The sequence below is a fragment of the Taurulus bubalis genome, assembly GCF_910589615.1.
Source record: "Taurulus bubalis genome assembly, chromosome: 1".
Lineage (NCBI taxonomy): Eukaryota > Metazoa > Chordata > Actinopteri > Perciformes > Cottidae > Taurulus > Taurulus bubalis.
Window position 1 is genome coordinate 41,274,474 of NC_136589.1, and position 26,984 is coordinate 41,301,457.

A 26,984-nucleotide genomic window follows, 5' to 3' on the forward strand; every position below is an offset into this window, starting at 1 on the left:
CTCCTAAAACCCCCTCCATTACAATCATTATGAAATAATTGCATCATTTTCATCACCCCGTGAAAGGCCCCCTCTCTCTCTCTCTCCCTTCGGCTCTTGAAGAACTATTCTCAGTTGGACGGCGTCAAAGGCAAAATATAGAAGAAGAAAAAAGGCGTGGGAGGTTAGACGATAGACTGACGGAGAGAAAGAGACGGAGATGGACGGAGAGAGAAATAGAAGTGGGCATGCCTTGAGACGGGGTTCTCAGCGGCCTCGGCTCAAAGAGGAATGAGCGACGGGTCTGATGCTAATTCAACCCAACGGACAACAAGTGCCGCTCCGCTTCTCCGGGCAATTCATCTACATCAGGCAGAGAGCGAGAGAGAGAGAGAGAGGGGGCTAAAAAAAACAAATAAAAAGGCCTGCATAATTCTTTTACTGAGCCAATTACCGTGACAAGAAGAGGAAAGAGGAGGGGGGGTAGTTGGACAGAACGAGAGCGAGGGAAAGAGGTGGTGGGAAAGAAAGACGTTCAAGAGGAGAAACACAAATGAGCATGTGTAAAAAATGGAAGTGGGGGAACAGGGGAGGGACGCCGAGACTCGGTATGTGGGTCAAACCCTGAGATGAGGAAAAGATGAGCAAGGGGAGTGTGTTATGTCCATAAAAAGGTCACCAATTGACCCAACAGCTCGCAGCGAGGGCTTTGACACCGAGCACGCTCATCTGGCTTGTCAAAAAGTAATACAAAAAAATTAAAAAAAAAGAGAGAAATCAATCAGTGTCCAAAACGCAGATCGGTAGCACTCCTCGTCCGCATGTGAAGCCGGACGCTTTTGGGAGGGACGGCGCGGCTCGAAGAGCTTTTTTGGCGGCGGCGTTGAAGCTCAGCTGTCAGTGCTGCACTTACGCTGACGGATAACCGTTATTACGGGGGGGGCCGTTAGAGTGGAATGATGTCGCTGACGAAGATATAAACGCATTTTAAAAAGAAAGAGCTTGTACAACGAGGTGATTTTTGCCTCTTTTGGAGAAAGTAGTTAAACCGAGAGCCATTTCTTCTTTAAAACGGCCGCGTGGTTCGTATCCACAGGGCCTTCAAACGATCGACCGCGGCTCCTTCATGAAGACGTATCCGCCGTGAAATAACACGGGGGCCTCCGGCTACATCCGGTGCTTTTCTTCGGAGAGAGAGAGAGCGCGCAATTACCAAAAAACTTCAGGGGCCGCTTAGTGAGTTTCTGAATGATTTAGACAGCGAGTGAGAAAGAACAAAACATGAGAATGACTTCCAGAGAGTCAGTGGTCTGCGTGCCTGGTCCCGCACGGCCACCTTAGGGTGGGCTTCTCTTTCAGAAATAAACACTGTACAAATATACCAAGGGATCCGTGTCAGGGGGCCTCGGCTTAAAATGGAGGGCGTGGTTGGGTGTGCTGTTATTGTAGATTCCTGGCGTCTAGCTGTTTTTTTAAACTGTTTTGAAACCTTCTTGAGGGTTTGATGAACCACCCTGTAGATACGATATATACAGGGTGGCGATATTAGAGAGTGAGGCTGGAACCAGCACCCGAATTGTTGTTTTGAACCCTCAAGTTCGACATCTCGTTTTTTTGGTCGTAGCCATTTGGTTATAATAATCTTTCATGAATGGAAAACACACGCCGAAGGGGTTACAGTTTTAAGACGAAAACACAGACAACTCCCAACGCCGTGATAATAACCTGTCAATCACCTTGCAGCCCCGCCCCTAAAGCGTCTCCTGCTTTATGGTCAGTTTGACTCTAAATGACCATCATGCTGTATTGAAGAAGACTTGAAACTAGAGATTGAGACATAAACTCATGTCTACAATGTTTACTGAGGGAATAATAATAATAATAATAATAATAATAATATAGCCATTTATAGTCATTTTTATAAACTTCTATACAACCAATATACTTATTTTTGCAACTGGAGTCGTCGCCCCCTGATGGCCATTAGAGAGAATGCATGTGAGCACTTTCTGCATTGGCTTCAGTTTTCAGACCCGGAGGTTGCCGCCCGATACCAAGGTCTGTCTCTTTTAATCCAAAAATAGGCAGCAGACTCTTTTAATCTCCTTTGGGAGCAAAAAATGTTCAGCAAAAAAAAACAAAAAAAATGTCTTATCTCTTGAGATTCAGCCATGACATGATCTCTGAACCAGTTTTTTGACGGTGGGTTGAATCTCGGTGAACTGGCCGAAGATAGTTGGGTCTACTTTCCGTTCCTGTGCAGCCGCACACCTTTTTTTTCCCTTATATAAGAGCATCGGTGTGTGTCGGCGTACGTGAGGGTGTGTGCCGTCTGCTCTCTCCCCTGCTGTTCTGTCAGAGATTGCAGAGGTTCTTTCATAAAGGGGCCATTTCCAGGCCTGTCTCAGACCCAATCATCCCCCCAGCAAATCTCATTTACACCGAACCCCGGGGACACCGCGGCCATCTCTGCTGCTAACACTGTACTGCAGCAGCCTGCAGCGAGGCCGAGTTAAGCAGCAAGAGCAGCCTTTCCCATTACACAATTCTCATCAAAACGAAGGTTTGTAGATCCCTAATGATCTCCTAAGACACTCATTAATACACACCTTTCTGGTGATCTGTGCGCAACAAGTCGTGTGAGGAGATGAGGACTCGTGGGAATGCCACGGTTCCTAAAAAGAGGTTTAAAATTGGATAGCTTCTCGTGTCGCATTAACCAGGTGCCCACATCGCTACGTCAGCACCGAAGGATTCTGGTCCGCTCGTTTGTGTTCCTTTAAACCGACGACAGTGCGACAAAGCGCAGGACGCAGCGGTGGTGCCCTTGCAAAAATCAAAAATGATTATTTTCATTATTATGTAATCTCACAATTTTCTTTTTAAGTCTGTGAAATGGAGAAAATAGCACACACAAAACATGTAATAAACATGCCAAAGACCATTTCCCCAGAGCCAAGGGGCGATGGTGTTTTTTTTTAATTGCTTCACAACCAGCTGAGCTCCCAGTAGACCACTTTGACAATCACTTGATCTGAACTTGGTCACTTTAGCATTCACCTGGTGCAATATTACGTGCAATACGTTTGCTTTTAAGTACTTTATATACTTTTCTATTCAGTCTGTATATTAATATTCTACTGTTTTACTGCTTATTTATATTTATTTATATCACTTGATTTGATTTTATTATTCTTTATTCACTTGTGAGCAGTGCTGCTGTAATCCTGTAATTTCCCCACTGAGGGACTAATAAAGGATTATCTTATTTTATCTGACTTGCAGTCCAAAACCCAAACATTTCCTATGAAAAAAATTAAATAAAGCAGCTTGATAGGAGATTGGGAGCATTTCTCTTCACTCTTGACGGCTCTCAACGCGTGAGCTAACTAACAACCTGAATCTCATATATTGCACCTTTAAAATGACTGAAAGTTTGTGTGTTTTGTTTGTGTGTTTTATTCAGTCAATCACTACAATACAATATTCTGTATAATATACAAAACAGAAAGACTGAAAAGGTATAGGTAGAAGCAAAAATGCTTATATATTCCTATCCTAAATCAGCAGATGTGTGGCACATCGGCTTGACGTATAAACACAGTAGAAAACATTTACAGAGAATTAGATGCAATTAAGTGAATTTATTTTGTTTTTCTTCACGGGCATGGGGTCCGATTTACCTGATGCCATAATAAATCCCCCCCCCCGGCCCATCTACTCCGATTCTGCACGACGAACATCGCACACCAAACCGCCCAGCGCTTCACCTCCTTCACGCGTTGTATGCAAATACAGAACAAGCAGAGAGATTAAAGATACACATTACTCCCCTCGGATGCTGAGATTATCATGTTGGTGAGCGGCGAGGAGTCACGACTGTGTTTGATAACCAGTTTGCCGCTGCACCACCACGTGGAGCCCTCGGTGGACCGTCTGTGGGTACCAGCAGCGTTTGCGTCATCAGAGAGTCAGACGGTTACGACGGCCGAGCTCGTTAGAGAGAGACTGTGTTTCTGCGCTTGCATCAGCGTCTTCATCGGCGTCTCCACTGTGGCAACAGAGCGGGCTAAGAGCTCAAGCTCCGACACACGTTGTCCAGATGTACCGCTTTAGGGGCCGAGCTTCGGCCTTCCAACAGATCTCCATCCGATACGTGACTTGATCTGGAAATCTTTTTTGTTTTGTTTTTGTTTGTTAAACCAGAGCTTCTTTGATTTTGGAAATAGTAAAAAAAATGTTTTTTATCCAATTACACAAGTGCTTTTCATCTCCTACTGCAGTCTGAAGGCTCGCCAGAGTCTGCAGCTCTATTGGGATTAAACCATTGCATGTTTTTTATTATATGGTTTTTCAGATCTGAATGTACATTCCTACGGTTCCGAGCAGGGATTACTTTCCATTCACTTTTTGTCGATCGCAAAAGGTTATTCAGCAAAGTTATTCCATCGCACAAAACATCAGGTCTACATTCACTTTGATGTAAAGGAAAACGAATGGAAACAATGGTTGCAAAACCACTGGCATTGTCCTTTAAACACTATACAATGAGTCATTAAAACTCCTACACACAACAGGATGTCTTGCTCAAGAAGAAAAGAAACACACACACACACACACACACACACACACACACACACACACACACACACACACGCCACCTCGGCACTTGTTGATTAGCTATAATGGGTTTAACATGCGCTGAGAGCTTTATCCACGCATGCCAGGTGTCTGAGAACGGGTGACTGACTGGATGGGTGAATGAATGGATGAATGGCATGATATCGGGGCCCTCCATCACATCCGGAGGCCCCTCACCCTGAGCAGATGGATTAGCTATCTGTGTACACTCTGGAGTCCATTGTGTTTGTATTGGACGGACGCTAAGAAAAAAAAAAAAGACATCAGGAGATCTGCTCGATCGCGACCGAATTGGATTCGTCCGACGCGACACCTTCAGGGCATGTTCCTCGCCAGGATGAGCGCCGCCAGCTGCAACAATGTGTCGGTTATTTTTGCTTCATAAATGTCTTTGATGATTATTTATTTTATAGGGTTAACAAAATATTTCGTGCACACTTTGATTTCTGCAAAACAAGCCGCTCTGCCAGAGGAGGTTGGATGTCTGGAGGAAAGTGCGCGCGTGTGTGTGTGTGTGCGTGTGTGTGTGTGTGTGTGCGGAAACACCTTGTAAGAAAACGTTTCTCTCTCTTTGCTGCAGTCACATAAAAAGTTAAATAAAAGTCCAAGCAGTCAACGTGTTTCTGGCTCATTACTTTCATCTATTTAAAGTAATATTTTCGCTGCATTGAGGTCTCTCCCTTTCACCGAGCGGGGACGAGACAAAATACAGCCCGAGATGAGGAACATCGATCAAACATCAAAGATTCAGAGCGTAGTAATAATAATAATAATAATAATAATCTCTTCAAACATCTCCGTCATAAATTGTGTTCGAGTAGCGACGTCGCTTTTGAAGGAGACACCTGGAAATCCTGCAGAACCTTAATTATTCAGGTTTTTCATTTTCTGGATGGGCCACAAAACTGACACTCCTGTAAACACTAAATATATATACACACACACACACACACACACACACACACACACAGTGGTTCTCCCTTTGAATCAAATTAAATCCTTTGAAATGAGCGCTCCCGCTAACATGCAAAGACGAAAGCGACGTTGTGTCTTCTTTTCAAGTTCAATCTGTCGGCAGATGAAACTATTTATTATTCCCCCCCGACCGTGAATTATTTGTGAGGCCATCAAAGCGCAGACAGTAGAAGGAAGCGACTACGCAAACAGCGCAGATCGCGTCACAACTTCCTGTTTATGCCCCGCCCCCCCTCTCCCTTAACACTCACCATCCTGCGGGCATCCTTCCCGCCGTAGGAATTTTAAATGCATTAGTTAGAGAACCGGGGAGATGACGGCTGTGGGCAGTGAAATGTTCAAAGATCACACGAGAATTCAATATCACAATGCTGCCTATTGTTTTCAAACAAAGCAATAAAAAAAAAAAATGCAGTAAAATCACATGACTAACAATGTAAGAAAAGGCGTATGTCGTTTAATGCTTCCTGTATGTCGCCGACCTAACTATGTCCCTCACAAACACACACAAAGTAACTATGTCGTGCACACACTCCCAAAGGAACACACACACACACCTCTGCAGTCTGACGGAAAAGGCCTCGGCCTCGTCAGACATGAAGCCACACTGCCCCCTGGTGGTGAGAGGAGGCAGGTTTACTGCTGCTAGTGAGTGTGGCGTTATAAAATCATTGCTTTTTCGATAACATTTAGTGTTTAATTTGCAACAATATGGCCTCAGTTATGAATCGTGTATGAATATGAACCATAGGGGAGCACTTTCTTTCTGAATGTGTCCGCTACTGGAGGGGAAACTGATGAAAGTCTCATCAGGATGTTTCACATTTATTTATAATTTGTTTTATTTAAAAAAAAAAAGGTGGGCTAAAAAAAAAAGTGGGCCGAGAGCAGAAATCATATCATTTTTTCCAACGCCACGCCAAGACGGACCTGCCGAGCTCAGGGGCTGGAAACGGTTACCGTGGCAACCGATGCAGCTGAGCCGCAGCTACCGAGTACGGGCTGGACAATATGACCAGAAATATGCCTGAAATATTCCGATGAACGGACACATCTATGAAGTGATAGACGTCGCTGTGACCTGTTCATGAAGCGTTAACGTGTCCGTGCTGCGAGTCCTCTGATTGGCTCTCGAGTCAAACTGTGTGATGGTAGAGCTCAATGAGATTTGTGTGTCTGTTGTGCTGGTGTCGAGTTCATAGACAATGCAGACAGAACACCCACTCTGGCGCAATGAGACACAACACACACACACACCACTTCCTGTCTGTGCAGGCTGTTCCCACAGACCACAACTGGGCTGGCTGAGTCACTGTGGGGAGAGAGAGAGAGAGAGAGAGAGAAAAAGAGAGAGAGAGAGAGAGAGAGAGAGAGAGAGAGAGAGAGAGCTCATTTATTTGCGCTTCTATGTTTCAACTACAATGTCAACAAGTGTGTTTTTTTTGTATCTTGCCGTTTGGGACATTTCTGGCCGTCTGTGTGTGTGTGTGTGTGTGTGTGTGTGTGTGTGTGTGTGTGTGTGTGTGTGTGTGTGTGTGTGTGTGTGTGTGTGTGTGTGTGTGTGCGTGCCAATAGCAGCGCCCAGATGCTGCCACATGTTCAGGCTGCTTTACCACCAGAGTTGTGCGGCAGTGTGGGTGTGTTTATTTGTGCTGTAGAGCTTAAACGCCCCCAAAATAAACGTTTTTATTTCCTCCGATTAGCCGCCTGCTTTCTCTCTCTTCATCCTCTCTCTTCATTGAATTCTCCAAGACAGAAATGCTGTATATTATACCGTTGATGTACACCGTGTCCATCAGTAAATATTCACGTTAGCCCGGTCAGGTTCAGCATCTCTCACCGGGCGCACATCAAGGAGATCAGCAGCCGGTTTCCTGGCGGTTAATGAGTCATTACCAGTAGCGAGGCGTCAGTATTTATGAGCCATGTATGGTAGAATCTGTAGGAAAAAAAAGAGACCCCTTTCTGCAGGGAGTCCTGTTCCAGCCTGAGGGGTGTCAGGCCGGCTCTCCGGCGCCCCCTTCTGACCGAAAGCTAAAACGGCCCGAACTCTCTCTGACGAAGCCTTTACAAATGACTCAAGGGTTGTGTTGATGCAACACGGCCACCAGAGGGCAGAAGAGGCCTTTTCTATGAATTCTCTTCTCTCGGCGCCATAACGGTCAGAGTTCTTCTGCGAGGATTTAAAATCATTATCTGAGAGGAGAACGCAAGGATCAGTTCATCACTTTTTCATGACCGGGCTTGAAGTTTACTGGATGAGAACTGTGTTCAGCAAAATGTTTAGTGAGAGAAAAATCACAGATGCTACGAGGGAGGGAGAGATGAACGGAGAACAGATAGAGGAGGAGGAGGAAGAGGGGGCTAATCTCATTATCACACACACACACACAGACAAACAGAGACACACACACTACATCTGTTGTGAGCCGCTGTAATCCTCAAACTCTTGTTGACTCCTCAAACATTGTCTTTGTCTCCTCCTGACACTTTTCCCACCACAATTAAGATACAAAGCCTAAAGCCAACACAGCAACTCACAAAGGGTGGGAGGGGGGCTCCCACACACACACACACACAAACACACGTCTCCAATGCCAATTAGGATCTTCATCCCTATCATTACCCAAACTCTTGAGGGGATTATATATATATTAATATAATTAATAAAAACGCATCAATTCCTGCCTACTTTATGTCTATTTCCTGTCCGTTCCAAACACATTTGGGCAGATCCAGCAGATAATAACCTAATGTAACTGTCCTGCCGGAGGGATTTATAAATGTAGATCATTTTACAGTACATAAATCTGTCCAGTAAAATAACCCGAGACGTAAACTCACCAACCACAAACATTTCTCTCACACAAGACTCATTCTTCTCTCAAAAGTTGAGCAGAAGAAATGTGAACGTCTCATCTCTCCTTGTCCTTGTAAGGCCATGTGGAGCTCAGCGGTGTTGTGGGTTCTCTGGGCCCTGAGCCCTGACTGATGCAGAGACGTGTGGGGGGCAAAGACCACAGAAGGAGATGACGGACTGCTAACCGGCTACTTCACTGCTAACCGGTTACCTCACTGCTAACCGGTTACCTCACTGCTAACCGGTGCGTTTATGTCTGGACAAAGGAAAAACAAGACGCACGACGAGTGTGGACGCGCTTCCTTTACATGCTTCCTGTATTCGCGCACACACACACACAATTGTGTAATCATGACTCAGGTGTGTGTGGGTGATAATTACTCAAGGTGAAGCGCTGAGACTGCTGAAGCGTGCGTGAGTAACCATCCACAAAAACATACTAAATATATCTGGATATCTTGAGCAACATTTCCTGCATGGCGTTTTGTGTTCCGCCTCAGAACATTAAGTCTATTAAATAAATAAATAAATAAATATATATATATATATATATATATATAAATAAATAAATATATATATATATATATATATATATATATATATTAATTTCAAAGAAACCTCCAAGTGAAAATGCAGCCTCTGCTCTTTATGCCCGCAGCTTGTTCAGGAACATCTAAATCCATTAAATCTCTTGCGTGCGCACAGTGTGCACGCATCTGTGCAGTCGCCATAGCAACCGACGCCAACAAGGGGACACCGTCGCACATCCTCTTCACCCGCATGGCAAGGAGCTCCCATGATGCTCTCTGGCATTCGTCAGCTGGGTGTTTTGCAGAAGCTGTTGGAACGCGACCAGACACTTTTTTTTTCTTCTTTTACATGTTTAAACGCACGCAGCTATTTCAGAAACAATTTCTTTTGTTGCTGCTCTAAAACGATAAAATGATGAAGTTCACCCTGCAAGTCAACGGTGAGAAAATAAGCGTCATAAATCATATAATGTCATGACAGACATTCAGATGCATTTACTCTGACGCAAGAAGCCCTGCGTATTGTTTCACAACGGCCGGCAAACAAAGCTCCAAATTATTGTATTGTCAGGTGCGTTCCAGGAGCTTCGGGGTGAGGATGACACATTAATATACAATTGGAGAGTGAATGACATTTCATCATAACCGTCACAGAGGAGATTCATTAAAGGCAAACCGGTGAGCCGCCGGTCGTCATCCTGCATCATCAGGACCACGACAAACCCTGCAGGCTGACAGGAGTTTACACGTCGGTGCTTCTGCGGTGTGTTATTATTATTAATAATAATAATAATAATAATAGAGTGCATATCCACCGCATGCTATGAATAACTACCGACAGGTAGAGACGTGAGTGCGGTGATGATAATCCCTTTTTAATGGACTTGACATGAAATAGCAAAAGTACACGGATGTCGGAAATCAGGGGGAAATACCCCGTTACCCTGCACACCTGCTGCTACCATGGTTACCAAACCCATTGGAAGTGGGACATCAATAAGTCCGAGTCGGTGTTGATATTGCATACTTGGGAAAACAAGGCAGAAAACTGGATGTTTGTGTGGAAAAAAGCATCTGCACAGATAGACGTGTAAATGAGTCACACGCGTTTAAAAAAAAAAAAAAGAAGCTTTTAGCCGGCATATTATTGTTTCACGTGTTCTATGCTGCAGCAGCTCATGGAGCCGAGATGTAGTGACAGTCGTATTATAAGCAATGCAATGTCAGAATTTGCTTCCATGGTGCACATATCTTATATCTTTTCTGTTATACATCATTACATATTGAATAGTTTTGGGTTCTGATTCACCGGATATATTTTTGTTCAGGACTTCCAGAATAATAACCTTTCACTGCGCGAGTTGAGCCACGACACACACACACACACACACACACACACACACACACACACACACACATCTAGCGTCTACCAGCCTCTCATAGAGACGTTTCTGTGTCACCCGGTCGAGTCTGCTATAAAGTTGTCATCTTGTTCTCATTAAGAGGCTGGAGAGAGGGGAGAAGAAAGAAGAAATGAGGGGGGGGAGGAAGAGGAAGAGGGGGACATGAGCCCTGGAATAAATGAGGTCATCACTAACGCTCAGGAAGACGTTTGAGCCAGAGGAGGAGGTTCGGTCCCTTCATTGGAGAGAGAGAGAGAGATATAGGAGAGGAAATCCAGTTACATTAGAATCTGCTGGATTCACTTTAAATCTGCCCAAATGTCTTTGGACCGGGCAGGAAGTAGGCAGGAAGTAGGCAGGAAGTAGGCAGGAAGTAGACAGGAAGTAGGCAGGAAGTGACGCATTTTCCTCTTGGTCCATCCCAACCATGTTGCTGTTGTCCACGTCAATATCCTCCTTCACAGCAGCGCCCTAGATGCTCCGGAGAGGAGGCCCACGGGGCCGCGTTCCCACGTGCCATCAAACAACGGCCCCGAATACATAACCTAGAGTCATCATAAGCAGAGGAGGACCACGCTCCCAAAAAAAACACAATACCATGCCCTCTTTCCCAAAAGCAAATCGAAGAAGAAAAAAAAGAAAATATAACAATAATCTCCATATTCTGCATCAGTCAGCGTCTGCAAATAACGAGGCTACAGGCGGGATTCGGTTTCGCCGCATCTCCGTGTGTCTGCGTGTGCAAGCAGGGGGGAAATACAATAATAATGAAAATCAATATGAACTACAGAACGCAACACAACGATCCAAATGAAGAGACGTGAGATCAATCCCTGTTATCACTTTAGTGGGGGGGGGGGGTTATTAGCCGTCAGCTAAAACAGGCTTGATACTGTAAGTGAGGAGGAGGAGGAGGAGGAGGAGGAGGACCCTGTGCATGCTGGGAGAATCCTCCTGTGGTCTGATGGAGGCAGAGGGATCATTTTCCAGCGAAAGTCTGCCGCCAAGTGTTGAAAGGATGTAATTGTCCTCATCTGCTACGACTTAAATCCGGATTACGTTTGCGGTTTTATACGACGATGCAAGAAAATCTCGATTTACATTTACAGCTCGCTGCAGAGCGCCGTGCGGCCGAGGGATTAGAGCTCCTCGTCGACATGTGTCCGTAACGCAGCGCCAAAAAGGCTCAAGTGAGTATCTTCCCTTCGAATTGTTCCAGCCTTTTGTGAGGATGACACTTAAAACGTGAAGAGTGAATAAACACGCAGTAAATATCCCTGGAAATCTATTCTCAGTCATCTTCTGCTACGCAACAAGAGAACCTCAAAGGAAGCAGCTGTGCCAGTGAATAATGCGCCTTTATTCAGCAGCACGACAGGTGAGCCCACAGGGCCACACACACACACACACACACACACACACACGACTGGCAGCCCGTTGATAGTCTGCGACACGACAGAAGGAGTTGTTTTAAGAAACTCCTCTGGGGTTATGTAACCTCATGGCCCCTTCTGTCTGTCTGTCTGTCTCCTGCGCTGTGAGACACGTCTATATACAGCTCGGTCCAGGATATCACCTGGATCAAGAAAGAAAACACACGAAAACACACACGCAAAACTTGAAGGAGAAACACTTAGTTCAGAATACCAACGAGGCCCCACGCTGGTCGGGGTCAGACCTGGCAGTGATTGAGTAGCGGCGGGCGCAGCTGTGCGGCACACCCTGGCTGGCACACACACACACACACACACACACACACACACACACACACACACACAGCCCAGTTGCCAACATTTGAGGGTCGTGTCATCGCTGCAGGAGGGTGTGTAGGGACAAGCATGCCACCGGACACCTGGGGTGTGTGTGCGTGTGTGTGTGTGTGTGTGTGTGTGTGTGTTCCTTCCAGTACTTAAAAAAAGCCCCTGTGGAATGGCAGAGACGTGTCACAGCTGCCAGGAGACCACCAGTCATGCTTAGTGGCACACATCGGCGATCGCTCACGTCTGTAATCAACTCCTCCCTCCCTATAATAATTACAAAAATATATATATGCATCTTGCTCCGTCTGCTTGAGACTTCCATCTACAATGCAGCTTTTGGATGTGAAGCCATGAGATGCCATTTGTTTTGCATATCGACTGATGCCGAGTACCGATCAGATGCCAGCGTGTAAAAGGTTCAGTTCCCTCTCTGATATCCATCTCATATCGCCGGTGAAGACACACAACTCTAAATATCGCTATGACAACTGTGACAAAGAGATCAAATAAATAAAAAGAACAGCAGCTGAGTAACTTTGTCCCTGCAGCTCCCTCTTTGTCTGCACCCCCCCAACACACACACACACAAGACAAATCAATCAATTAATTCAGTGCATTTTACATCTAATTGAATTTGGTTTTGCTGGACACAATAAAAAGAAAAATCACGGCTTAATTAGATTCAGCAGCTGTGCCGAACATCACCCGACAACACAGACCTCCATCAGAAGGTAACCGAGGTCGGGAATGAAACGCATGGCGGTGGTCAATAAGACTTTATTGAATCAACATGAAGACTGATGGGATCCTGTGACACGTCCCCCGAGATCTTTAAGTACGCTCATCGGGGTCGGACAGGAAACGTACGCAGGCGTCATGTGACAACTTCAAAATAAATGCCAGTGCACACGTACAATATAGAGAATATTGGACTTTCATGAGAAGTAGGAGACATCTGGTGTCCAGCCGTCACGCTTTTTGAAGTCAATCATAGTTATAGATTATTTTATTTTATTTTTAAATCCCTTATTAGTCCCACAAGGGGAAACCTTGTGAAGCTCCCAGGGAGATCAGTGACTTGCTCAAGGACACTTTGGCATGTGAACTAGAAGAAGAACAAGAACAAGAAGGAGGAGGAGGAGAAGAAGAACAAGAAGGAGGAGGAGGAGGAGAACAAAAAGGAGGAGGAAGAGGAGAAGAACAAGAAGGAGGAGGAGGAGAAGGAGAACAAGAAGAAGGAGGAGGAGAACAAGAAGAAGGAGGAGGAGAACAAGAAGAAGGAGGAGGAGAAGAAGAACAAGAAGGAGGAGGAGGAGGAGACGGAGAAGGAAAAGAACAAGAAGAAGAAGAACAAGAAGGAGGATAATGAGGAGGAGGAGAACAAGAACGAGGAGGAGGAGGAGGAGGAGGAGAACAAGGAGGAGGAGGAGAACAAGGAGGAGGAGGAAGAGAACAAGAAGAACAAGAAGGAGGAGGAGAACAAGAAGGAGGAGGAGAAGGTGAACAAGAAGAAGGAGAAGGAGAAGAACAAGAATGAGGAGGAGAAGAAGAACAAGAACAAAAAGGAGGAGGAGAAGAAGAAGAAGAAGAACAAGAAGGAGGAGAAGAAGAAGAACAATAATAAGAAGGAGGAGAAGAACAAGAACAAGAAGGAGGAGAACAAGAAGGAGGAGGAGAACAAGAACAAGAAGGAGGAGGAGGAGAACAAGAAGGAGGAGGAGAACAAGAACAAGAAGGAGGAGGTGGAGGAGAACAAGAAGGAGGAGGAGGAGGAGGAGGAGAACAAGAAGGAGGAGGAGGAGGAGGAGAACAAGAACAAGAAGGAGGAGGAGAACAAGAACGAGGAGGATGAGGAGGAGGAGGAGAAGAACAAGAAATATGTGTTGAAGGTAATTGAACAATAATATAGAAGACATTGGTTTGAAAACCAATGTCTTCTATATTATATTGTATTTTTTTACGTCTGGTTACTTAAGAAGAAGAGAAAAAAATAGCAAAAATTCTTCAACAGTTTTTTTTTTTTTTACAGAAGATAGTAAAGAAAAAAGTCTTTCAATTGCTTCTTCAAACAAAATGATCAATCAACCAAAAAGTGTTGCTTCAGACGCCTGGCTGCTGATGGAAACCTTTCCCTCACTGCCTCACTGCCACTCTGCCACACACACACACACACACATACATACACACACACACACACACACACACACTTTGTTCTTCTGCACAATTTGTGTCAGCGAGGCTGAAGGGTTGTCAGGGAAGACACGCACACATTCCCTGCAGTGGAAAACGCCTGCAGGGACGAAGCCGCGAGGGTAACAACACACACACACACACACACACACACACGAGAGAGAGATGACAGCTTGTCACACACACACACGCGCAGGTACACACTCACACCTGGAGGTCTTTAAACACAGGGTTAAAAGATGAGTGCCGGCCACCCAAGGTGTTTACCCTTTAAGCTCAAGAGCTATATTTCACATTAAAAGTCTTGATCGTCTCTCCAAAACAAACATCTCGATAAATATGGGACGAGATGTCACGGAGGATCTTTATATTTTACATCATCGGGCAGAAGAAGTGTCTCCAGATAAGGATGGCTTTTATTTTTGATAAATCTTCCGATTCTTTTTTTTTTTTTGACTACTTTTTAATCTACAAACATAGATTTAAAGACTTAAAATACCAGCAATTATTCACGTTCTTGACGACGAGGAGTTTGGGAAGTTTACGCTGCGTTTGCACTCGAGCTCAGCGACCACTTCCTGTTCAGAACAACCGCATCTCAATATCTGTGGGTCGTACGAAGGCATCGGTTCTACACACAGGCTGTTGCATAACAAAGTCAAAGTTCCTCGAAGCAACGTTGACTTTGCTCCCTCGTGTCAGACGTGATTGCTTGATGGAAGGCATCCTCCTGACATGTTGGACCCGAGTGAGAGTCTCTCCCTCTCTCTCAAGTTGGAGGCGAGTAACTTCTGACCAGCTTCACGGATCACAGACAGAAAACCGCTTTACTGCGACTCCACTGGCTTTACACCACCGGACTGACTGAGGGTTTCCCCCCAAAAACATGCATAAATAAATAGACATGCACCGAGGCCTGCACTCGGACTTTCTTCCTTCTCATTGGTCGTCAGCAAGGAGCCCTGCTCGAGCTCTGACGCAACAGAGGGTGATGTGAATTATAAAAGCTTGTTTTTTTTTTTAGTTTAGTTTTTAGCTCCGTCAGTGTCTTGCATGCGTGACTCACCCTGTCTTTGTCGTCGGCCACGTCGCAGAGCACGTCGTCCAGGTCGAGGATGCCGCCGTCGCCGTGTTCCAACCGGTGGACTTGCAGCCAGTAACTGGAATCCTGGGGGGGGGAAACAGGCGGAGAAGAAGAAAAAAAGAGATTTACAAAACGGATGAGACATAACAAAAAAAGACAAGAAAAATAGTGAGCATTATAATTGATTAAAGAGGAGAGCTCGACAGGCAGCACCGACAAGAATAAACAGGAAAATGTGAATAAAAAGCTGAAACCCGACACAAATCCGTCTGAACGAACTTCAAAACAAGTGCTTATGCACGACAATTATTGTGTCATTGTTGGCACATCAAGAGGGACACACACAAACATAGCTACTGCATAACAGTCAAATTTCTCGCCAAATGTTTTGACGTGAAAAACACTCGTAAAAGGTCACGTCGGATTAGCCGGAGAGGGGAGATAAAGAAAAGTAGTAAAGAGAGAGAGGAGGGCAATTATGTATCCGTCGTCATACAATATCCCAGCTCAAAGTGCTTCACGCACAGCTTTATGATAAATGGGCAGTAAAGCGTTCCTTTCATCACAGTAAACACACTCGTAAAAAAAAAAGAAAAGAAAAACAACGTCTTGACATGCACAGAAACATCAAATGTGAACATGGTCGCTTATAAAACTCCCTCACAGACAGAGCAGTATACAGAGTATTAAAATAACGTGTGTGGGCATCAACTGACAGCAATGAGTCGAAGGCGTGACTGCTCTGGGTTCGGCCCTGAGGGTTGCAGGCTCATTACCCACTTGTACAGTTTCCAGCCCACCGCTGCGGTTATTAGCTCATCAGAGAGGGATCAAGACACTATGCAGCGTCTGAACTCCCGAAATAACCCGGGGGTGAAGAAACTGAGACATTGGGGGAGGGGAAAAGGTGGTATATTTGCCATATAGTGAGCCAGATTGAGACATAAGTGGAGTAAAATCTGATTGGCTGGTTGAATCACATGTTTTCTGATCTCGGTAGCGCGCTAAAAAACAGACTGGAGGGCCGTCTTATTGGGGGGCTCGTCAAAAGTGTCAATGTTTCTCTGTTACGTCACTGTCTCTTAGTATTTAGTTTCTTTTAACTTGTCTTGTTCTGTGTTTCCTGTCTGTAACTATGCGTTTCTTATGTTGCTGCCCGTCTTGGCCAGGTTTTTAAATCGAAATGGGACTCTCCTGGTTAAATAAAGGTTTAAAAAAAATAGCATGTCCTTCCAAAAAACAAAAAAGGAAAAGATTTACAAAAGTGTGAATGGCTCAGATTTGTATTTCAGCTACAAGAGGAGAACAAAAGGAGAGGATGCAGCAGCAAAAGAGGAGAGAGAAAAGGTTGATTAATATTGTCTGAGAGTCGTTTCCCGTCAGCCACAAACACCGACTGTCAGACCGCCTGTGTCACCCTCCAGCCGATGGATCCCACGCCTCTCTTTGAAGACATGTTTGCAGTTTTTCTTTCTAGACATTTCCAGACCAATCAGAGCAAAGCTGTAAAGTTCTTATCCGACTCAGAAACGCAACGTTCACCGGAACGGCATCCGTCAGCAAATCCCTGCAGACGAATGACTGTAAAGGGGGGTGTGTGTGTGTGTGTGTGTGTGTGTGTGTGTGTGTGTGTGTGTGTGTGTGTGGGGACTGGGCAGGGCCGGCCACATCAAAGAGTGTGTAGAATGTTGTGAGTGTGTCATCCGGTAAAAAATAGCTCACAGCTAAATGTGCCATAGTAACATAGTCACATCGTAAACAAGGTTAGTATGCAGGAGACACACACAGTCACACAGCTAAAATCATACTCCTGATTATTTTTTGGTTAATATTGACGGCATTTAACAACAAAGTTTAAGAAGCGAGACCCGTGGAGGACTTTGTGCTCCTGTAGGCAATTTAAAATCTTCAGCCCGTAATGACATGGCTAAAAAAAAAAGAGGCCACGCCCACAACGCTATAATTCCTCATTTCCATAAAAATCGTTGGAAGCCAAAATCGTTATTCTGAATCAATTAATTTGCACAGCCCTATCCGTTTCCTTTGAAGCATCATATCATTCAAATAAATAGATCATTCAAACTTCTTCACATCCGTTTCCTCGGTGCCTTATTCAGATTCCCGTGATGCTAAGCTAACAGGCTCTTATCTAAAGAACCGCATAAGAACTGATCTGAAGTCAGATCAAAGGGGCTCGGCAACAGCACCATAAAATGGAAGGCCCATTCATCTGGGAGGTTTTGGGCATCATGTATTTATTTTTCTAACAGTTTTCAGTGACTTGAGGGGCCGAGTTCCACCGAGAAAAAAACATAGTTTTCTTTCGGTTTGCAACCATCAGTGTGCATTTACAAAGAAACAGGAAATAGGAAGTAGAATTAGGCCCAAACAAGGAGGTGGACAACCAACAGTCCAGAACTCAACAAGCATTTTTTCAAAATCAAAGCAGCACACGGTTGTCCGGCATGACCAAACAGTCAAAACTGATTCTGAGCTTGTGGGTCTGTAGGGGAATAAATATAACAAACACCAAAAATGTCTCTGGAAGATTTATGTGCACTGTCAGATGAGAGCGACTGCGAGGCGGAAAAGGACCCGAGCGGAGCCGACAGCGACGACGCCGAGTTAATTTTCCTGGAGCTCTTCTGCCTGCACAACGTTCTAAAGCAATTTGAATTCATCCACTTCAACAATAGCATCATGGACATGGAGGTAGGACCGCTGATGGAAGAACACTCAACAGTAACCATTAATAAAACCACGGAATCCACCGTTAACGCGTTAAAATGGATTTTCTGCCCACAGGAAACTGGGGACGAGCTTCAGCGGAGCTACGACTCTGACAGTGGCGACTCGGAGTTGAATTTCCTCCAAAGCTACGTCGACGGCCTTTTGGAGGAATTGGGAATTGGGAATTACTCCCCGCTGCCTTCTGGCACAGCGCAAGGGGACGGGCCGAGCCCCGGCTGGGACGAGTCGAGGTCCGGCGCGGACGAGTCGGCCCCGAGCGTCGCCGAGGTCGTCGCCCGGCTGTACGACGAAGAAGTCACCGCCACGTCTTCCGACTCCAGCTTGTCCGGTGGCTATTGGGATGTGGACTGAGAGACAATCTAATAAACAAGTGCATGTTTTTTTTTTCATTTTTTGCTTCGTGGAAAATCGTTTCATTTCAGCGGAAGCCGCCGGCCGACCGTGAACGGCGCTGAACGGCGGAAGATTTCAAATTTCTAAGCATTCAAGAAATTGTTTGTGGCAATTATGTGTGGGTTGCGTCACCGACGATCGTCCACATTCGTGAGAAACAAAAGAATCTGTGCTTTTCTTCTAAGCTAGCAACCGTTAAATCAAAGTAGATGATATATCTCAACTAAAGAGATGAGGGGGTTTCAAAGGGACCTGGAGGAAGTCCGATCTGATCGGATTCAACCATAGAGTGCATATAAGAAGTGGGCGGAGTCGTCGTGGCGTCACCCGTTGGTTTTGTGCGGGTTTGAAGCCTTGAGTTCAGCGTTTTGGCCGGACGCCATCTTGCCTATTTTGCAACCGTTGAACGGAAGTGATGCCGTGTACGGCTCTGATAGGGTAGCGACCTGTCAATCACCTTGTAGCCCCGCCCCTAAAGCGTCCCCTGGGTCATGGTCTGTTTGACTCCAAATGACCATAATGTACTAAATGAACATCATGCTGTATTGAAGAAGACTTGAAACTAGAGATTGAGACATAAACTCATGTTTACAATGTTTACTGAGGGAATAAATCAAGAGAGAAGTAGAGTCATTTTATATAGACTTCTATACAACCAGAGGAGTCATCCCCTGGTGGTCAGGAGAGAGAATGCAGCTTTAACACATGACGCATAGACTTCTATACAACCAATATACAGGAGTTTGTTTTTCTCTCTTCCTCTTCGTCCTTATAAAACTTTAACAGAAGGCTGTACTACTCATGACACACATTAGCGCTCATTTCATGTGATAAACTGCTGCAGCGCGTCGCTCCTCTCTGGGAATCCTTCGCCATCCGGCTCCATAAATATAAACCCTGCGGCGGTGCATCCACGCGGGTTCACCGCAGATCAAACAGCATTTCTTGTTCACTCGCTGAAGTTGAGTGTGACACCACTTTGTGTTCCCCAGAGTGCTTCCCACTGCTTGGAAGAATTTAAATTAAAAAAAGCATTTTGCTGCAGCGGTCTCCTCGCCTCCCTGTCTCAGTTTGGTTAGTGTGGACGGTGCAGAAAGAAAGAAAAAACACAGAAGATCTGAAAGAATAATTAAGTGAGTGTAGATTTAGGATTTATATTTTACACCAAGGCCAGATGGAGACTGAAGGAGGAAGTCACTTAAAGAGAATGAGATGGTGGAGCTGCTAAAAGTAAGACGAAGTGACACTTATCTTGTGGTGATTAAAAACACACACACACACACACACACACACACACACACACACAAGCTAATACAATCACATGCTTCATCCTCACAGCAGGCAGCCCTAATGAACAATGGATTAAGGACAGACAGTAGGCTTGTTGTCGCTTCATGTAGAGCGGGTGTGCGTGCACAACTTCTTATTGCAGCGCTTGGAGGAAATGGGAAAATCACTTCCTGGTGATTAGTCTATTTTTAAAAAGAGGGTCAGTTCACCCAATTTACAAACCTTCTTTCTTTCTTTCTTTAACCCACAAATTAAATCAAACAGTGCAGGTTAGGGGTGGGAATCACCAGAGGTCCCACGATTCGATTTTATCACGATACTTGGGTCCCGATTCGATACTATCACGATTCTGCGATATATTGAGTATTGCGATTTTATTCCCTTTTTTTCACCGCAAATTGTCCCCAAAGGAAAACTTTGTCAACATATTGTATCTAAGAAGATAGATAACGTTTTCGGTCTGTTCATCTCACTTCAATCATTTTTATTGCAGCGAAATGTGATTGTCAAGCAGACACACACTTTCATAAATGTTGCACCTGACAAACTGAACTGCTTGTGTTACAGTCTGCATTGTCGCGTCACTCGAGCTGGACGCGCCAGAGAGGGGGCGGGGCTTATCTCTGTGGTTTATCTCCGTGTAAAGAGTTTCCATTTCTGCCTCCACCATGAAAATAACTACTATTTCTGCTTCATACTTGTTGTGGAAATCCCAAAGAGGTCGGAGCATGAAACACCGTCATGTCTGGGTTCATAATATTACTTCTCCAGGAACTGCGTCGGATAAACAGATGGCCGTGTTAACTGGCGGCTTTCGGCCGGAAGTCACCAGTTAACACGGTCGCATGTTAATCCGTAACACCGGCCGCTTCCAGCGCTACGAGAGCACCAGCAGCCAGTTTGATTCTTGCTTGAGTTAACGTCTTTGACCAGCGCCGTGTCGCGGACTTTGTCCTGTGCGCCGTGCAGCAGCTGTGCAGCAGCGCCGCTACGAGTGACAGGAAGTCCAGACGTTTGATTTACACGCGGACGGCGCATTTCTCATTTCTTTCTCCGATGCCTCCCATAATTGATTACATTAAAAAAAAAAGATCGATACTTGGGTTCCGTGTATCGATACAATATCGCCACGCAAACTATCGCGATACTATGCTGAATCGGTTTCCCCCCACCCCTAGTGCAGGTGGTAGTTTTATTTACAGAGGTTTTGAGATCTTTGTCCTCCAATTATTATTTTTTTCAAAATTAAAGTTATCTTGGTGCAAAATGCTTACTTCAGATATAAATATAGGAGCTAAACCTGCAAATTAAATATTGTATGTGTAAATATCACGAATGCAAAAATAGAACAATAGTTTCATCAGAAGGTATTATTGAGCTTTATTGAATAATATCACTACAGACTGAGGCCAGAACGTGTGCATGTGTGTCACAAGAACAACAATACTGTTGTACTGAATTCTACAATTTCGCTTGTTTACAATGTTTACTGAGGGAATAAATCAAGGGAGAAGTAGTCATTTTCTATAGACTTCTATACAACCAGAGGAGTCGCCCCCTGGTGGTCAGGAGAGCGAATGCAGCCATTTTCTCTAAGCTAATGATATAGAGATAAATGTGGGGTAATACTAGCGCATACCACACAATAATAATAATAATAATTATCGCTGCCGGGGGAATTCTATCATCATGACAGCCCTATATGTACGTGTTTGTCATCCGTGTCAGCGTTTACATGACTGATTGCCCGATTCAAGAGCCAAACATTCCTCTCCTCCACGTTAGAGCCGAGAGGAATCCAAGAGTCTGGACTGCTGCCAGGGGCGCCGCCTGTCGTTCAGCCCGCAGAATTAACCGACCAGTGTGTGTGTGTGTGTGTGTGTGTGTGTGTGTGTGTGTGTGTGTGTGTGTGTGTGTGTGTGTGTGTGTGTGGGGTTAAGAGGTTTCAGCGAAGAAGAGCTCCTCTTCCTCCTACTTCCTCCTTCTCCCCGAATCTTAATTCTTCTACTACATAACTCTCAAAAAGTATAACAACATCACATTTTTGAGGCCAAGTGTTGACCAGGTTGTAAATAAAAGAGTTAAGGGTTTTCATATCCCCACATGTCACAAAGTTTATGTCTCAAAAAAAACCACGGCCGGATCCCAGCAGGGAAGTGAAGTCATCAACACCTCGGGGGAGAAAATGAAAAGAAAGAAATGAAAAAAGAAACAAGGAGAAAATGCAGAGTCCTGCTAATAACTTTCAAAGCATTGATCATTTCACAAAAACTTCTCCTCCTTCAATCGGTCCGTGCTTCACTCTTTCGTGTCCTTCCGTTCGGCCGTCGTCTCAGGAAAAACCCAAGCGGAGGAGGGGAAGAAGAACAAACCCAGAGACAGAAACCAGAGAGAGAAACGCTGGCATGAAGCAAGCGGCCCCCGAATGGCACCGAGCCGCGCGCTCAGAAACAATGTGGCCATTCAGAGACGGACGTGTATCTGATCGGAACAGGCAGCCGCTTGACAGTTTAACGCACTGCGCTCTAAAAATAGTCCAAAATTACACCGCCTGAGAGCAGACATTAAAAACCCAGGGCAGGTACGATTAATCGGTGGAATTAACAAAGAGGGTCTTGACTTTCAGCGTGGAGAGAGAACCACCGTTTGCATTCAGTTGGAGTTGCATTAAAGCAGATTGTGCCTGATAAAAAACATAAATAATGCAAATGAACAAGAGGATCCTACACAGAAGCAGGAGGTTTCCGCCCGAGGCCGAACCAGAGGCATCCTAATGGATGTTTCATGACGCAGACCTCTTTTCTCTCTTTCTTTTTCCTCCCGGGTTGTTCCAAAAAAGGGAAAAACTGGATTCCATCGCAGTAACTCAGGGGGTTTTAGAGCCTCTCATCAGCCGCTGGCAGAGATAACGTTTCCATCTTTTTGTAACGCATCATGAATGTGCCATCCGAACTCTTTACAGGACGATAACAAACATATAAAGATTGCCGAGTCATCGTAGATGTGCATCTTAATCATGTGGCCCTTGCTGCAGGTATCAGCAGCTCAGTGGCGGCATTTAGGATCAACAGGTGAACACATTGTTCTTCTAGCACATCGCCGCCGCGACCTTCACACAGGTTGAATGTTTACTTAAAAAAAAAAAATCAATGGAATCAATAAGGAAGCTGGTGTTTTCCCACCAACCGCTGGTTACTAAAAGATAAGAGCGGAGAGGGATGAGAGAGAATCTGACGGCCTTGCTTTACTTTTTTTTTGTTTACCAGTTTCCTCCTATATTATAATCTAGATTATATATCTATATTTGCCTTAATCTGCCTCTGTAAACTATTTGGCAACAAAATATGTAAAGCCTGCTCATCATATTTTCACTTTTCAAAAAAGCTCCGTAAAAACTATACATTTGGAATCACTTCTCAATTGCAACGCGTTAAAAAAGTAATGCGACTCTCAAAATGGCGGCGGCTGGTGGCTAATCATGTCGAGCACCTAAAAAAGAAAAAGGTACCTATGATGTCTGTGTTTGTAATCGGACCGTATTGGTACAGGTCTACCTTAAAAGGAACCTGCACGTCAACTAGTGCCAAGCGAGGCCCTTAAAGTTGCATCATCGCCGCGGGATACCTAAACATCGCTCTAAACAGGCAATCTCTGCGGTGGCCATTCACCGCGTGGCACGAGGCCCCCGGCACAGTGCTCAGAGAAGTGCCCATGCTGAAATAATCGGGCTATATTTGGCACAACCAATCCAATCTCGCAATGTTCACGAACGAAGGCCTTCACATCAGAGCAAATCGTCACTTTCAGTCCATTAGGGCCGCAGATAAAAAGCCCGAACACGTAACCGCAAACCACCCCTAACTCCTGACTTCCACGGCGCTAAGTGTTCTTTGGCTGCAGCTAAAACCATTAATTCGGGTCAACGCTGCTGTTGTTTTAGCAGTTTGTTTTTTTAGAGCAGCAGGTGAGAGGTTTACTGGAAGGACGACTGTATTAAATTGTCCGGTCGGATCGTTTGCATGCCGTGGTCGTTATACAGCAATCGCAGCATTTGTTCATGGTGTCGGGGGCAAACAGACTGAATTTGAGTCGTAGAAACATCAGACATTAATTTAAGACGACAATGCTTTGCTTTGGAACATTACTGTATGGACAGAAAGTATTCCTTTGTGATGACATTCCTTTCAGTCAGAACAGGAAATCACAGCAAATGCTAAAAATGCTATTGAAAGCCATCCTCTTAAACAATGCAAACCCACCCCGCCCAAAGAGAAATCCATCCTAGCCAATACGAAATGACCAAAGCCTCATTTGAGTCTCCTGGTCCACGGACAGGATTACTGTCGAGTTTGGCTTCTTTATAAAAAACTGGCTGATAAATTGAAGACACAAGCCGCCAACCCTCCGGCCCAACTGCTCTTGATCCTTCAACGAGAAGGATGGAAATCAAGTCAGAGTGGGGTAAAGAAATAAAAGTGTATCCGCCGACGGCTTTTCCTAAAAGGCAAAGCTTAGACCGGGCATCAGTCGATGAATACCCCTAAAGAAAGAGGCCTACGAACTAATGTGGTGCAACAAAAACATCACTTGAAAAGGGTGCTTCGACAAATTATCGTTAGACAATTTGGGTTTTAAGCATTTTCAGGCCAAACTTAAAAACATGCTCGTGCATGACGAGGGACTTTGAAAAGGAGAGGGCGGAAGCAAGACAGCCGAGGAAAGAAAGAAAAATAGAATCTCTCTCTTCTCACAGGATTACTGCCAGAACGAGACCTCGGACAGATCTGAGATCGGGGACAAGAGGAAGCTTTATTCTTTTATCGAGCTTTACGAAGGTGGAGGAAAAACCATGAGAGAGAAGAACAGACAAAAAAAAGAGATGGAGACAAAGAGCCCGGTCGAGTCGGAGGCGACCGCTTCAGGTGCGTCGGAAACTAGCGATCCGGAGCAATTGTGCACTTGGACAGCTGGTGACTTCAAGCAAACAAGGATCAGAAACGGGTCAGGCTTTACGGCGTCAGACCATCAAAAATAAAATATAAAAAGCCTGGACCTGACCCGATCCTGCAACTCCCGTCGGGACAGCGAGCGCATCTCTGAAAACATGGGCGTAGAAGTAACGTTAGACAGAGCTGGACACGTGATCTTTTCTTTAACCGGCCAGAACCGGGGCTCGTTAGCATCGCGGCACACGAGCAGAACAAAAAGACGGCGTCGAGCTAAATGTGTTCGCAGAGCACCAAACAGGTCAAATGTACCTGCGCCTCAAACTACACCCTGATCCTCCGATCCCGTGCTGCATGCGTGTATGTGTGTGTGGGACATTTTATGCGCGCAACTTGTCCGTGTGCACGTGTGGACTGCAGTCCAGACCTGAAAGACGACACGCTGCAACACAATAACCCGCTCTCTGGCATGGGAGACGGCGGGTATCAGATTGCCCGCCGTGTCGCTGGTTATCGACACTCTGGACGAGAAGCCGTCCCGGGAGCAGTGGGCCGGTTGTTTTTGTATGCCGTGTTGATTGAGAAACTTTCAACGCACCCATGAGGTTTTGGACGGGTGGAGTTTGACAAGTAATTCTGGACATTCGGCAAAGGATGTGCACGTCAATTCACTGGAATGTTCTGTCAATGCAATCAACCATCTGCCAATTCCACCAGAGGCAACGAAGCACCACGATTGCGGCCCGACATCAGTCAGTCGGTGTCGGGTTACAAAACACCGTCTTGAGGCATTCCTCATGGCACAACGACTGACTGCTTATCGGGAGACGATCTCGTGGTTGCGCTCATCTGGTTTGTGGAAGAATGAGACAGAAGGATATCCCGTCTGTCGAGAGGCGGAAGTCTTCCAGACAAAGCATCCGGTTGCGTTCAGGAAACTTCTTTTCCGGAGCGACCCGTTTCACGGCATCGATTTCTGATTGCTTCAAAATCACAACAAATTCCAACGCCTCGAGGCAGACAGATGTTGCACAAGAGATTCCTGGTGATAAAGCAAAGCTTTCATGGATCCATCACAGGAACAAGCATCTGTTAGAAAAAGGTCCACTGGTTGTTTTTTGGCGGGGTCGAACTAACAGGACTCCTCTTGTGAGCCTCATTGCCGCGAGCTTATGGATTAGTTTTTTTACTTGCCATTGTGAATGCTTTGAGTAAACTTGCTGCCAACACGGGACACAAACCTCAAAAATGGGAATGGGCAATTAAATGATAGAAAAGTCTGATAAAAGTCTGATAAAGCAAAACCACAAAACCTTTTTGGTCCCCGCTTCTCAAATGTTTGCCGTCGTGTTCTGCGCCCAGTACCTTCACAATGTTATGACATTCTATTGATCAAACCATGAATCCAGAGTAAAATAATCAGCGGTTGCAGCCTAAAAGCAGCATTTCTAGTCTGTGTGTCGTGCACGCTGAAGCCCATCCTTCTCTGGAGGGCGGCCACAGAGCGTGCAGCAGACCGCAGCAGCACAGCTGTGTCCGTGTGTAGCAGAAACGGCCTGGAAGCAACACGTCGAACCTCTTAATCTCTGCAGACGCAGCCTCTCGCTCGGCTTTGTTCTCGCCGATGGAAGCTCGGCCAAGAAGAGACGCATCCCCGGCCCTCGGATGACAAACACAAAACCGCAGCCATGGAGACAGACTGACATCATTCCCCCGGGGGTCACCCGGAGTGCTCGCCTCGGCCAATGAGAGGAGGAAACGGTCGCCTCCGAGACGGCTGGTTATACACAAGAGGCCCACGGGGAGAGAGAGAGAGGCCAGATATGTAATGATTTAAAAAAAAAAAAAAAGATGACAAAAGGAAGATGGGATTGAGCGAGAGGGGCGACACTTAAATCCCTCTCCAGTGAGAACAAGTGGCAATACCAGTTGAAGAGGTAAAGAATGACGACGATGAGATCAGAACCGGTTCTTCGATCGCAAGCGGCCTCAGGGGAAAAAATAAATAAAAATAATACTCATATGCATGTCAACGCACAATATATGCAACAGTTGGCTCTTGCACAATTGGGTCAAAGGTGTAATGAAGACGCAGTCGACTGTGACGACGGCAGCGCTCGGAATAACAGGATCGCTCTACAGCAGCTGTGCGGCATCATTGCAAAATCACAGCAGTGAAGAA

At 45.4% G+C, this 26,984-nt stretch overlaps 1 protein-coding gene across 1 annotated transcript in view; it reads right to left on the minus strand.

The window, feature by feature from the left end:
* The window catches only part of pard3ab (par-3 family cell polarity regulator alpha, b), a gene marked incomplete at its 5' end in the record, with an annotated part of 192,381 nt that overhangs the window by 145,944 nt on the left and 19,453 nt on the right, over positions 1 to 26,984 (minus strand). Inside the window, one exon of the mRNA XM_079219908.1 lies at positions 15,405 to 15,506. Within this exon, the coding sequence (XP_079076034.1) occupies positions 15,405 to 15,506 (102 nt within the window). The remainder of the gene's footprint in view (positions 1 to 15,404; positions 15,507 to 26,984) is intronic.